This window comes from Curcuma longa, chromosome 20, assembly GCF_044706935.1.
Source record: "Curcuma longa cultivar G26 ecotype Majalengka, Jawa Barat chromosome 20, ITB_CL_G26_1.1, whole genome shotgun sequence".
In the NCBI taxonomy this organism is placed as follows: domain Eukaryota; kingdom Viridiplantae; phylum Streptophyta; class Magnoliopsida; order Zingiberales; family Zingiberaceae; genus Curcuma; species Curcuma longa.
In genome coordinates, this window is record NC_133880.1 from 8,102,541 (window position 1) to 8,116,090 (window position 13,550).

Sequence of the window (13,550 nt, forward strand, 5' to 3'; positions counted from 1 at the left end):
TAGATGAAGCTGAAATTGACATGCTCTCTCTCTCTCTCTCTCTAATGCAGTAGCCTTCTCATTTTCTTCTTCTAAATTCATCGGCACTGATCTTACCATCGGAGGAGTCATGCTAACCAGCAGTCCAGCACCGATGTCGATTGATCCTTGTTAGCATGCAAGTATACAGACAAGTTGGGCAGAAGGAGGTGCTCTACCAATAAGGACCCAGCCACTCAACTAGAGCTGTCAAACGGGCCAACTCATGGCGGGGCGGGCTAACCCATGCATGGCGGGCCCATCATATGGCGGGCTGGGGCGAGCTAACCCACCAATTTGGCGGGTTGAAAAATCTCCAACCCAATCCAACTCAAGGCGGGCCGCGGGTTAGGCGGGCCAACCCGCGGGCCTGTTAAAAAAATAAAAAAATATTAAAAATATTAAAAATTTTAAGTTTGAAGTATAATTTAAATTAATTAAGTTGAAAATTTTAAGTTTGAATTATAATTTTTAAATTTAAATTGTATTTTAAATAGATAAAACTCACTAATTCATTAAGTTTTATACTTTAATTTTAAAATTTAAAATAAATAAATAAACTTTCTCAACCCGCGGGCCAACCCAAGCCCGTCGCGGGTCAACCCACGCGGGTCGCGGGCCTAGGCGGGCCAACCCACCTCAACCCATCTTAAAATGGTTGATAAAATTTCAACCCAACCCGCTTAAATTTCTTGGCGGGGCGGGCCAACCCGGCGGGCATAACCCAACTTGACGGCTATACACTCAGCCAGGGAACAAGAGCCGCATTAATATACATCCAAATTTCATCACCAAAGCCAAATTTTCATTCACTAATTTTCTATCCTACATGGCGCGCTTGGTGATTTTCTTCGTCATCCTAATTAGTTTTATTCTCTCAGTTGCGATTAGACCTGCCCACGGGCCGGGGTCCAGCCCGGCCCGGACCCGGACCCGGACCCGGACCGGGTCAACGGGTCGGTTGGCCCGTTGACCCGGTTAGCCGGGCCAAACCGTAACCGGCCCGGCAGCCTGCCGGGCCGGTTAAGGTTCAAGGCCTCTTGAACCGGCGGTTCAGCCGGTTAACCGGCGGTTTGAACCACCGGTTCAAGCTTTTGAATTTTTTTTTTATGGTATAGCCGTTGGAACCGGCCGGTTCCAACGGCTCTGAACCACCGGTTAACCGGCGGTTTGGAGCCGTTGGAGGCTTTTTTTTTTTTTTTTTGATTTTTTTTTTCAACGGATGAGATCATTTGACCGTTTTTTGATCAATGGCTATGATTTAGTGTCCGTTATGATCCAAATTCTATAAATAGGGAGCTCATTTCATCATTTTTCACACACTTCTCTACTCTCTAACTCTCATTCTCAATTTCGTAAGTTCGCGTTCATTCGTTTCCGAGCTCCGACTCCGTCTTTCGACTACAATGGAAGGAGGCCGCGGTGCCGGTGGAAGTTCTTCACATCGATCTCGGAGGGGGAAAGAAATAGCACACGAGGATCCCATCATCCAATCCACCGACGATGAGATCGAGGCCGCCCAACACCTTCCGACGCCCGAAACACAAGGAAGTAATGATGCAATTACTTCTAAGGTTCGGGATCCTCCTCCTCTTAAATCTACTATTTTTACAAAACATTTTGAGAAAGTCACTCTTCCGTCGGGAGAAATGCGTGCAAAATGCAAGCATTGTAATGCTTCCTACAAATTCCAAGCCGGCGGCGGCTATGGGTCGTTAAAACGACATGTAGAAACGAAGCACCCGACAGAATATGGACTTGACTTATCTCAAACACAATTATCTAGATTTTCTACCGGTAGTAGTACTGATTCTGGTTTATTTTTATATTCTGATAATAAATTAAGAGAATCATTAGCTAAATTTGTTTCCGTAGAACATTTGTCTTTTAGTTTTGGATCTAAATGTACTTTTGAAGATTTTTGTAAAGAATCCCTTAATCCTAGTGCTAAACGTGTTCCTAGGACTACTCTTACCCGTACAATTAAAAAATTAGTAAAACAAGGAAAAAAGAATTTAATTGATGAATTTAGTAAATTAAATAATAAAGTTTCTTTATGTGCCGATATTTGGAGCGATCATTGGCAAACTCATTCCTATATGGGTGTGACTTGCCATTGGATTGATAGTTCTTGGATCCTCCAAAAACGGTTAATAGCTTATAGAGTTTTTGATGAATCACATTCTGCTCATAATATTGCACAGTTATTATGTTTAATTTTAGAAGAATATGGATTAACTCATAAAATATTTTCAATATCATTAGATAATGCTAGTTCTAATACCGCTTCTATAGACGAATTAAAATTTATTTGTCAACCTGTTATTGGTGGTTTATTTTTTCATATTCGTTGTGTTTGCCATGTTTTAAATTTATGTGTTCAAGATGGATTAAGGCTTTTAGAAAATTATATTAAACCAATTAGAATAGCAATTTCTTATTTATGGTCTCATCCATCTATGATGAAACAATGGGGTAGATTTTGTAGAGCTAATGGAATGAGACCTAAAAAATTTCCACGTGATGTACCAACACGTTGGAATTCTACATATCAATTATTACAAGATTCATTTCAATATAAAGATTTATTATGTTTATTTTTTGCAGAAAATAGTAATACTAATATATATTTATTTTCACAACAATGGAATATTTGTAGTAGTATTTGTGAAATTTTAAAAGTTTTTAATGATGCAACCGAACAACTTTCCGGTGTTTATTATCCTACTGCTCATTTAGTTTTAGTGAATTTTTGTAGTATAGTATTAATTTTAAATGAACATATTAATAATGAAGCTTTAACTTCTTGTATAGTAGCTATGAAAACAAAATGGGAAAAATATTTTTATTTAATTCCTGAACTTTATTTAGTTGCATTTGCTTTAGATCCTAGATTTAAATTAGAAGTTTTACAAGAAATGCTTACTTTATATTATGACGCTTTAATTCCTGTTAAAGATTCTTCTTCTCCTAATCCTGCTAATATTATATATATTATTAGAAATTATTTATCTGATATTTATAATCAATATTATGTTAAATATGGAACACAAACTAATATTTCTGAAACACAACAACAAACTACTAATGTTAATTTAAAACTTTCAAAAGCACAACTTTTATTAAAAGAACGGACGAAACGTCCACGAGGATCCTCAAGTTCCACACAGGAACTTGAGAATTATTTTACCACTTCTTTTGATTTTAATGAAGCAGACAGCGAAGATTTCGATATTTTGAAGTGGTGGTCACAGAAGGCTTCAAGTTTTCCCGTTCTCTCGGTAATTGCCAAAGAAATTTTAGCATGTCCAGTGTCAACTGTTGCTGTGGAGCAGACATTCAGTGCCGGCGGCAACATATTAGATGAACGGCGATCAACTATGTCTCCCGACTCATTGGAAGCCCAAGCACTACTCGACGATTGGACCAGAGCCGAGAAGAGAATCCAAGGAATGCAACTTTCAGAAGACGAAGCCGAAGAATTTGATACGGAAGGAACGAATACGACGGGAGGAACGGGAGGAAATGGAAGTGAGTGAATGAGTGATGTAAAAGGGTAAAAATGTAAAAGAACTACGTGGGCTTTGATTCCCCTATACCCTAAGGGGATACGTAGGCAACTTAATAAGTGCAAGCCCTTTTTTCAATAAATTTTAAGTTTTAAATTTAATAAATTTTAAATTTTAATTTTTTTAATATAATAATCTCGAACCGTCACGAACCGTGGTGAACCGTGAACCGGCGGTTCCGAACCGTGAACCGTAACCGTCTTGGGCGTTAAGGTTAAGGGTCGACCTCCCACGAACCGTCGAACCGGCGGTTCCGAACCGTCGAACCGGCGGTTCCGAACCGGCGGTTCCGAACCGTCGAACCGGCGGTTCCGAACCGTGGTCGGGTCTAGTTGCGATAGACACATTGATTTCACGGTCAGGCTCCACTTGTGATTTCGCGCATGCTCGCCATGATTTCATGGGCAAGCATTACCTCGTTACTAGTTTTGTTGCAATTTTAGAGCCATCTCTGCTATGGGCGGAGCTACCCTTGGACTAGGATGGGCTCCAATTCTACCTTTTTAAAAAAATAATGACTTTTTTTTTCAATTTCATGGCCATTATTCCTAGGTAGTCAGCGCCATGTAATTGACCTAGGCCCCGAATAATTTTGAAACCTAGTGGCGCTCCTATCTCTTCTCTTCTTCGGTAAAGGTGAAATTTATATATCATCCTAATGCTCTTATACGGTCGACTTCATAATCATCTGTAAAAAAATAAATCAGAAAATTACAGTTAACCACGATCATCACTAGTTGCGATCGACACATCCATATCCGTCTGAAATTATCTCTTATTCCATTGTAACAAATCTGTCATCTTCTAAATAACGGAACACTCCATGGAGAATTTTTTTTATCCTTCAAAGAAATGGCAGCGGATGGCCTAATTAAATCGCAACTATAATGAGGAACTCTTCTCCTCTTTATATTATTTTACTATTTATTTTTTTTTCAAAAAATATCATATTTAAACTTTTTAATTTATAATTCATTTAGAAGTTCTGGCCATTTACTTAGGTGCACACGCTAAATCGGCTAGACAAATACTTAAACTTTTTAAATGAATAATTAAGTAAAAGTGCAATGAGTTTGAAGGGGTAAATTTAATTAAAAAAAAATTGAATGAAATACCTTTTTATGATAAATAAAAAAGTATTACTTTTGATTTAAAAATGATTACTTTTGATAAGAAAGGGGGAACTACTGTTTTAATTTTGTACTCTTTATATATATATATATATATTCAGATATTTATATATTTGTGGCTGAGGTACTTAACTTAATATGGGTTGGACCTTCGAACATGTGAATATTATTATTATTATTTCTTTTTGATACATATGAGATTTTCTTAAAATTCTCCATTCCCCCTTCAATCCTTTATTATTCACAAGACAATATTACACATAGGTTCCTAATTACTATAATATTTTTGCATTTTACTCTGTATATTATTTACATATTGATATCTAAGATAGTAACAGTTACCGAAACTACTGTTTTTAAAATTTTGGATTTCAAACATTGTGTAGATCAGTACATGGCTGTGAAAATTGAATCAATCAAATTGATTTAATTAAAAAAATTTCATGAACCAATTGAAATTTCAATAAAAATCAAAAAATCAAACCAATAAAAGATCAGTTAATTTGATTTTTAATAGTATTAATCAAAATTTTCAATAATGATATATTTCTATCCAATTTAACTAGACCTAACATAAATATTTAAATAGTATAAAAACTCTAACGATGTAAAAAATGAAAATAACTTTAATAAAAATGAGTACTAAAATTTTTTAAAACTTGTGAAAAGACTTTAAACAACGATTTTGGATCTAAGATTAGCCATTATAGGTCCAGTAATAAATGTATATATCTAAATAAGTTTCTATTTGATATATTATAGGTCTCATAATTCTCCGAATCAAAAGTTATGACTTTTCAAATCTTACGATTAAATCAATCTCAAAATTTTAGGTTCTATTGTTCCACATCACAAATCCCCTACCTTAGTCAAAACTTTGTTAAAGGCAGAGAAAGTGTCAAAACTGACCTCTACCAGCACCACACCTAAGAAATGCTAAAAATGATCTCTACCATGCTGCAAAGGTTGGAATCCGCCAACCTAGCGGCCCCACACGATCGGCCCCCCGACCATCTGTGAGGAGGTAAATCACGGTGAATGCGGGACTGGCCAGGGCATAGTGGTTGAAGGATTTGGAAACATGACACATTTTGATGTTATCGCATGTGCGCCATGAGCCTTCGAACCGCCTACCTCATGCTGCAAGCTCCCATGCCCTGACCAGCTGCTCCCGCCCGTGGGGGCTTAAAAATGATCTCTACCAGCACCAACACCATGTGGTGTTGTATTTTGAAAAATAATGTCACATAATATCAATTTATTCAATTTAATCGAATTAGAAATTTTAAAATCAAAACAGAATCGAATTATCTAAAATAATCAATATTTTTAAAAAATAAAATAAAATTCTAAAATAACTAAATTGAATTTTTTTAATTTGATCCATTCGATCGATTAATTTGATTTAATTGTATTTTTTACTCACTCCTATCTACTAGATTGTTTAGATGAAGGCACACCTAATACAAGTGTTATTAGGGTGAACAAAAGTTTAACAACCGATCAAATTTAGAAATTCAAATTTAATTTGATTATTTCAAGATTTTAATTTTTTAAAAAATCAGTTAATTTGGTTGGATTTTTTATTTTAAAATTTTTTATTTGATTAAATTGAATTAATCAAAATAAAAAATTATTTGATAATTTATAAGTAAGTGAACCTATAAATTCCTAACTAATTAGTAAATCTTCCATAATATCAAAAAAATTTAGTTATTTCAGTTAATTCGATTTTCAACCTAATTAACCGATATTTTATCGGTTTAGTTTATTTGATTTTTATTTAAAAATTCAGTCGATTTAATTAGTTCGAAAAAATTTAATTCGATTCAATTTTAATTAATCGATTCAGTTCGATTATTAATCGGATACTCAACCTTAAGTATTATCTGTGTCAACTAATTGTATGTTTATTAAATTGCTTTCAGGTTAATATTTGTGTATGTTTTATTGTCCCAATCAAGGTTGTCAAACTCGTGATTCCAGTGTCGACTCGGTTAGGGGTGCACAAACTCGTATCGTAAATTCATATCGTAAACTCGTACGTGTTTACAGATAATCCAAAAAAGAGTTATAAAATGTCAAATAATATATATTTGATCATAACTTCATAAGAACAATCACTATTTCACATATCTAATAAAAAAGCATAAACATAGTTATCAACAACATGTTTTCACATATAAAAAAAGATTAAACATGAAAATTTAACATGAAAAGATATGAAATTTTTAAAATTTATGTTTCAACATCAAGTTACAAAATGACAAATTTAAAATTTCATACAAAAATAGTCCAATAGATACACCAAATAAGCTTCCATTGTCTAAATTTGATAAAAGGAAACATCAAACAAAGATTTCTTTTGTTTATCGAGTTTACCGAGTTTGACCGAGTTGACTCGCGAGTTTACCGAGTTGACTCGCGAGTTTACGAGTTTACAAGGGGGGCTCGATTTTAAGCTGATTCAACACGGAATTGAAATAATAGTTCGTAAACTCGTAAACTCGCCAAGTTAACTCGCGATTTTGACAACCTTGGTCCCAATTAATATGGCTGGTGGCGGATACAAAATAAATGTGCAGGCCATCAAACATCTATGCGAATTTGCCACCTATATATTGACAGTGCCATGGCAATAAATGTAGTCATGCAATCGTAAATTTGTTCAAAATGACAACGCATTAAATATATTTTATTATATATTGAAAGGGGTCATTTATATTCATCGAAATTCATGAAAATAATGTTCTTTATGAATTAATGTTTGATTATATAAATTGATACACTACTACATTGTGACACCATATGATTAGACAATATATTCAAACTTAGGGCATCTCTCATGTCGAATTTTTTACATAGATTTATGAAATAAAAAAATTGAATCATTGTGGGTGTGAGGTTTGGATTTTTTAGTTTAAAAGCGATAGTAAAATTTCAAAATTATTTTTTCTCTCAAAATTAATAATGTGATGAGATTAGTAATTAATTAATAATGAAATTTGAAGTTTATAAGAAGATTTTTTTAATTGGGGAGAATAATTAATAAATTTTTATAGATATGATATTGATGTGAGGATTATAAAAAAAAGCTCATATATATAGAACTATGACATGCCTTTAACAATGCAATGATAGATGTTAATTAATTCCACGTACTATTCCTTAATTAAATAGTGTTAACAGCCATGCATTAACGTAACGTCATCATTATGGATCAAGATATTTTACCTCGAGAACACTAATTAACTAGTCTCTGATCAAGAGTTTGATCGATCTAATATTATGGCACATTAGCTCATGCATTAATTAACGTCGCATGCAACAGTACTTTTCTCCAGAGACAAAGCTTATCTAGCTGTGCAATGTATAGGAAATGCCTTGTCCACGTCCTACTGCAACTAATAGAAAAACCATGCATATGCATTCCATTCATCCTGCACAATATGTATAATCTTCATACACACCAACCAAATTCCTTCATTTAATCTGCAAGACAACACCACGCTGTCGGCAACAGTAGGAGGCCCAAAAGGTGAGCTAGCTAGAGAGGACACAATTTAAATTGCAACGACAAGCATTCTTAGTTTCTAACTAGAGATCAATGAGCAGTCCACCCAATTATCAGCAAACATGGTCCAGTTGTGCCAGTGACGAAGACATAACACAGCCCGACATAATGACAGAGTTAGGTGGGCCGACATTATACTTAATTGAGAGAGAATATTATCAAATACGTGGAAGAAGAAGCTTGGCGATGCATGCATGGCCTGTCGACACGCAAACGTAAATGCCGGATCGGTGTTAGCTGGATGAAGTGAACAGCGACCAATGGAGGCATTCAAGTTGGAGGAGGAGATGGCAACGCATGCGTGGGGGTATTGAAGGGCCATGCAGGGTGGTGATAGCGGCACTGGGAGTGCAAGTCCGACATGTGCTTAATTAAAACATCAGTATTTGGTAAAGATGAACATTCTTCCACTTCGAATTCCTTGATTAATAATTTGAGATAATTTGGGATGTCTATTTCTTTTGTCAAAACTAATAGTGTCAACTGGCGTTCCTTAGATTGTCCCCGGCCACGATCGGTCGTCTCCGCTCTATAAAAACTCATCGCAGTCCTCCCCTCCGCACACGCATCGATCATCGGTATTGCTTCAAGGCCATCTCCATCCCTTGCAGCAATTCAGATCACTTACTTGGTCTCTGGTATTGTCGAGTACTGCGAATCATGCCGGAGGAGCTAAAGATCATGGCGCCGGAGGCGCACCTGAAGGCTCTAAGATTCATCGAGCACGCCACGGCGAATGCCGACGTCGTCCAGAGACGTGTGCTGAGCGAAATACTTCGGCAGAACGCTGCCGCCGAGTACCTCCGGCGGCATGGCCTCTCCGGGCGTGCCGCTGCCGACCCTGACGCCTTCAAGCGCCTCGTTCCCGTCGTTACCTACGAAGACCTGCATCCGGACATCCTCCGCATCGCCCACGGAGACACCTTCCCTATCCTCTCCGGCCGCCCCATCTCAGAGTTCCTCACGAGGTATTGTTTGCTTAATCCTACGAGATTAATTAGTGGATTGATTAAATTGATTGTGGTCTAATTTAAAAGCGAGCTTTGATGAATGCTAGCTCAGGGACGTCGGGCGGGGAGCGGAAGCTGATGCCGACGATCGAGGACGAGCTCGAGCGGCGTTCTCTGATGTATAGTTTGCTAATGCCAGTGATGAGTCAGTTCGTACCGGGGCTCGACGGCGGCAAGGGGATGTACCTGCTGTTCATTAAGGCAGAGGCGCGGACGCCCGGCGGTCTCGTTGCCCGCCCTGTGCTCACAAGCTACTACAAGAGCCGCCACTTCCTCGACCGGCCACGCGACGACCCTTTCAACAGCTACACCAGCCCCAACGAGGCGGTGCTCTGCCCGGACTCGTACCAGAGCATGTACGCCCAGCTTCTCTGCGGTCTCCTCCACCGCGACGAAGTGGTTCGTGTCGGCGCGGTCTTCGCTTCCGGCTTCATCCGCGCCCTCCGCTTCCTTGAGAAGCACTGGCCCAGCCTGTGCCGCGACATCCGCGACGGCGAGCTCGACCCTGCGCACGTGGTCGACAGGGGCGTGCGCGAGGCGGTGTCCCGTGTGTTGCAGCGTCCTGACCCGGATCTCGCCCGTCGGATCGAGGTCGAGTGCCGCCGGAGCTCGTGGCGGGGCATCATCCCTCGCCTCTGGCCCAGGACCAAATACATCGACGTCATCGTGACGGGCGCCATGGCGCAGTACATACCCACCCTCGAATTCTACAGCGGCGGCCTCCCGCTAGTCTCCACCATGTACGCTTCCTCCGAATGCTACTTCGGCCTCAATCTCAACCCCCTCTGTGACCCCAGCGACGTCGCCTACACGCTTATCCCCACCATGGCCTACTTCGAGTTCCTCCGCCTCCAATGCAGCAGCAACGAGAAAGCCGATGTCGATGACCTCGTCGATCTCATCGACGTCAAGCTCGGCCACGAGTACGAGCTCGTCGTCACGACCTACTCCGGCAAGTGAACCCACATTAAGAAATTATAGATTTAAGTCAATGAACAGAGGCCAAATAGTTGCATGCATTGTTTGCAGGGTTATATAGGTACAGGATCGGGGATGTGTTGAGGGTGTCGGGATTCAAGAACAAGGCTCCGCAGTTCAAATTCGTGAGGCGGAAGAACGTGGTGCTGAGCGTCGACTCCGAGAAGACAGACGAGGTGGAGCTGCAGGCGGCGGTGAGCGGGGCGGCCGCTCGGAACCTTGAGCCGTTCGGGGCGTCACTGGCGGAGTACACGAGCTACGCCGAGACGGGCGGGAGCGCGGCGCCGGGACACTACGTGCTGTACTGGGAGTTGCGTGGACGGGCGGTGCCGGCATCAGCAATGGAGGACTGCTGCCTGGCGGTGGAAGAAGCTCTCAACAGCGTGTACCGGCAAGGGCGAGTGTGCGACCGGTCGATCGGGCCTCTGGAGATCCGGGTGGTGGAAGAAGGGACGTTCGACAAGCTGATGGACTACGCCCTGAGCCAAGGCGCATCGATCAACCAGTACAAGGCGCCGCGGTGCGTGCGGGCGGGGCCGATGGTGGAGCTGCTGGACGCGCGGGTGAAGGCCTGCTACTTCAGCCCCAAGTGCCCCAAGTGGAGGCCCGGCCACAAGCAATGGATGAACGTTAACGACGACAAAAATCGCATCTAACTTAAACATCCCATTCTTCATTCTCACAACCCAGCTCCTTATTAGATTCTGATTCTAATTGTACACTGGCTGCCATTTCCCCTGTTTTTCTTCTCTCTGCTACTGCTTCTTAATTTCTGTGAAATTCTTGGAACGATTTGTTCTCGATAGGGAAATCCTTTTTCTGACATGTACAATAAATTGCCTTCCGAATGCCAATAGATTTGAACAAGTCTGTCTGCCTTTGACAGGGCAAATGCATATATTTTTTATTCAGTATTAGAATCTGACGAAATCTATTATAAATCGCAGTTTTTTTAAACATCTATATTTGTCTTCAATTGAACCCGTAACAAATCAATTTTGATCCAAAAATATTATTTAATACCTTTTCTAAAAATTTAAATATTATTATTATTATTATTAGTTTTTTATTTTTAAGATTAAAAATATTTTTAGAGGTTAGGTTTTGAATATGTCCACTTAATTATTTTGACATAATTTTATTGATTAATAATATTTTGTAATTTTTTTTTAAAACGATGAGTTTATTTTTTTTTAGTTCATGATTTTTTTTTGATAAAATCGGTAGATTATAAAAGATTATTTTTAATATTCATAGGTAAATCAATAGATTTAATAGTTTCCACTAATCATATATTTTTTTAAAATTAAGTGGCTCTAATTTTTCAGTAAACATAACAATCAATGGTGAAGTCAAGATAATGTTCTTCTCGTAGTACGTAATCAATTATAATTTTCTGATTTATTTCTTCATAAATAGTGGTGGACTAAGTCAACCATAACTGACTCATTGAAGGTCGACTCAGTTGAAGAAGACGTTGACATGGGCCAAGTCAACAGATGATGATCCACTAGAAATTGACCAATCTCTCAATTTCAGATCGGATCCATTAAAAATTGACCCAACTTAAGAGAAGATGATCCACTAGAAGTTGACCCATCTCTCAATTTCAATCATATCACTTATAAATGAAAGTAAGTAGAATTATATTAATCCTTGCCCTTCTATGCAAGATACATACAACATGGAAGACCATAAGGTTGATATTAAATCACAAATAAAAAAATTCTCAAAATTGAATTTTAAGATGTAATATTCTTACATGAGATGTAATAATTATATTGTATTTAATTGTTTGTACTATGTTAAAGTGATTATATAATATGGTATACCAAAAGTTTAATTAATAAAATTTAGAATTTTTAAAATCTTTTTTACTATTTTCAAAAGTTTCTATTTTTTAAAATAATATTCTTCCTAATGATTATTTTTTATATTTTTTGGCTCAATGAGCTTAACTCAACATGACATATCCCTAATAATCATTGGAGCTAATCCTAATTTTACTTTTTTTTGTTAAAGAAAAAAACATACAATAATATTAGATGATTTTAAATTATCAGTTTAATAAATTCATTAATATAAATAAAGATATATTTTTAATTAATTATGTTTCTATAAACACATTGCAAATAATTAGAAGGTATTATACATATAATTAAATCAATCAAGTAAACACCTGAACAATAATTGAATATTAATTAAAAACTAACTGAATACATAATTGATTGAAATAAAAATAAAATATTAATAATATATAAAATTTGGTTAAATCGAATAAACCGATCGAACCGACCGAATTTAAAAATTTGATTCGATTATTTTAAAATTTTAGTTATTTTTTTAAAAAAAAATTAGTTAATTCAGTTAATTCAGTTCGGTTTTAATTTTAAAATTTTGAATTAATCGAAATAAAAAAAATAATTTATAAATTCTTAAATAAGTAAACTTATAAATTCCTAATTAATTGATAAATTTTTTTATAATATTTAAAAATTTTAATTATTTTGATTAATTATGTCAAAAATTAAATTAATTGATATTTTATCTGAAAATTCAATCAATTCAGTTAATTTAAAGAAATTTGATTCAATTTAATTTTAATTAATTTGGTTCGATTCAAATTGATTTTAATTGAATACTCAACTCTAATAATTTATATCAAAACTATATTTTTGTTTAGAGATATATTCTAAAATTTATTGTCAATTATAGATATTATAGTATCAAATTGAAATGAATTAATCAGAAAAAAAATAAAAAGCAGCAAATATTTATATTTAAATAATTTTAAGACTTGGCAATATATATGGATAAATCTATCCAGTTGCTGCTCTTTAAACTGAGTCAATCCCTGATTCTATAAATTAGCATGATTAAACGATAAGCTAGACTTTGTTTACCCTATTACTTTGTAGATTTGTTATTTCTTTTTTTTTCATTCTTTTCTACTTTATTTACATTAATCTTATTCCTTCTTCTTTGCTTCGTTCTTTCTCTATGCTCGAGGGTTCTACAAGAGATTGAAGACCCCTTGATGATCAAACCCTCTCAAATTAATTAGGTATGTTGTGCTTTTGATTAATCGTCACTTTTTTCTAAAACTTTAAGTTGTTTAGTCTCTTCATACCAAATATATAAAGATTCATATGTAATCGTTAATACAAATTTTATGTTTTATCCATAAATCCAATGATTATAGAAATTGAATTTTTATTCCCAGTATTACTTAAAACTATTGCTCAGAAATTGATTACGTAAACATATACAC

The 13,550-nt window shown here is 36.7% G+C and overlaps 1 protein-coding gene across 1 annotated transcript; it reads left to right on the forward strand.

Moving 5' to 3' along the window:
• The first annotated feature begins 8,951 nt into the window (after window positions 1-8,951).
• On the forward strand, window positions 8,952-11,125 carry LOC141813258 (putative indole-3-acetic acid-amido synthetase GH3.1). The gene is made up of 3 exons (XM_074701193.1): window positions 8,952-9,259; window positions 9,349-10,253; window positions 10,331-11,125. Exons 1-3 carry the CDS (start codon window positions 8,952-8,954, stop codon window positions 10,933-10,935), a joined length of 1,818 nt encoding a protein of 605 aa, XP_074557294.1. The 3' UTR covers window positions 10,936-11,125.
• The last annotated feature ends 2,425 nt before the right edge of the window (window positions 11,126-13,550 follow it).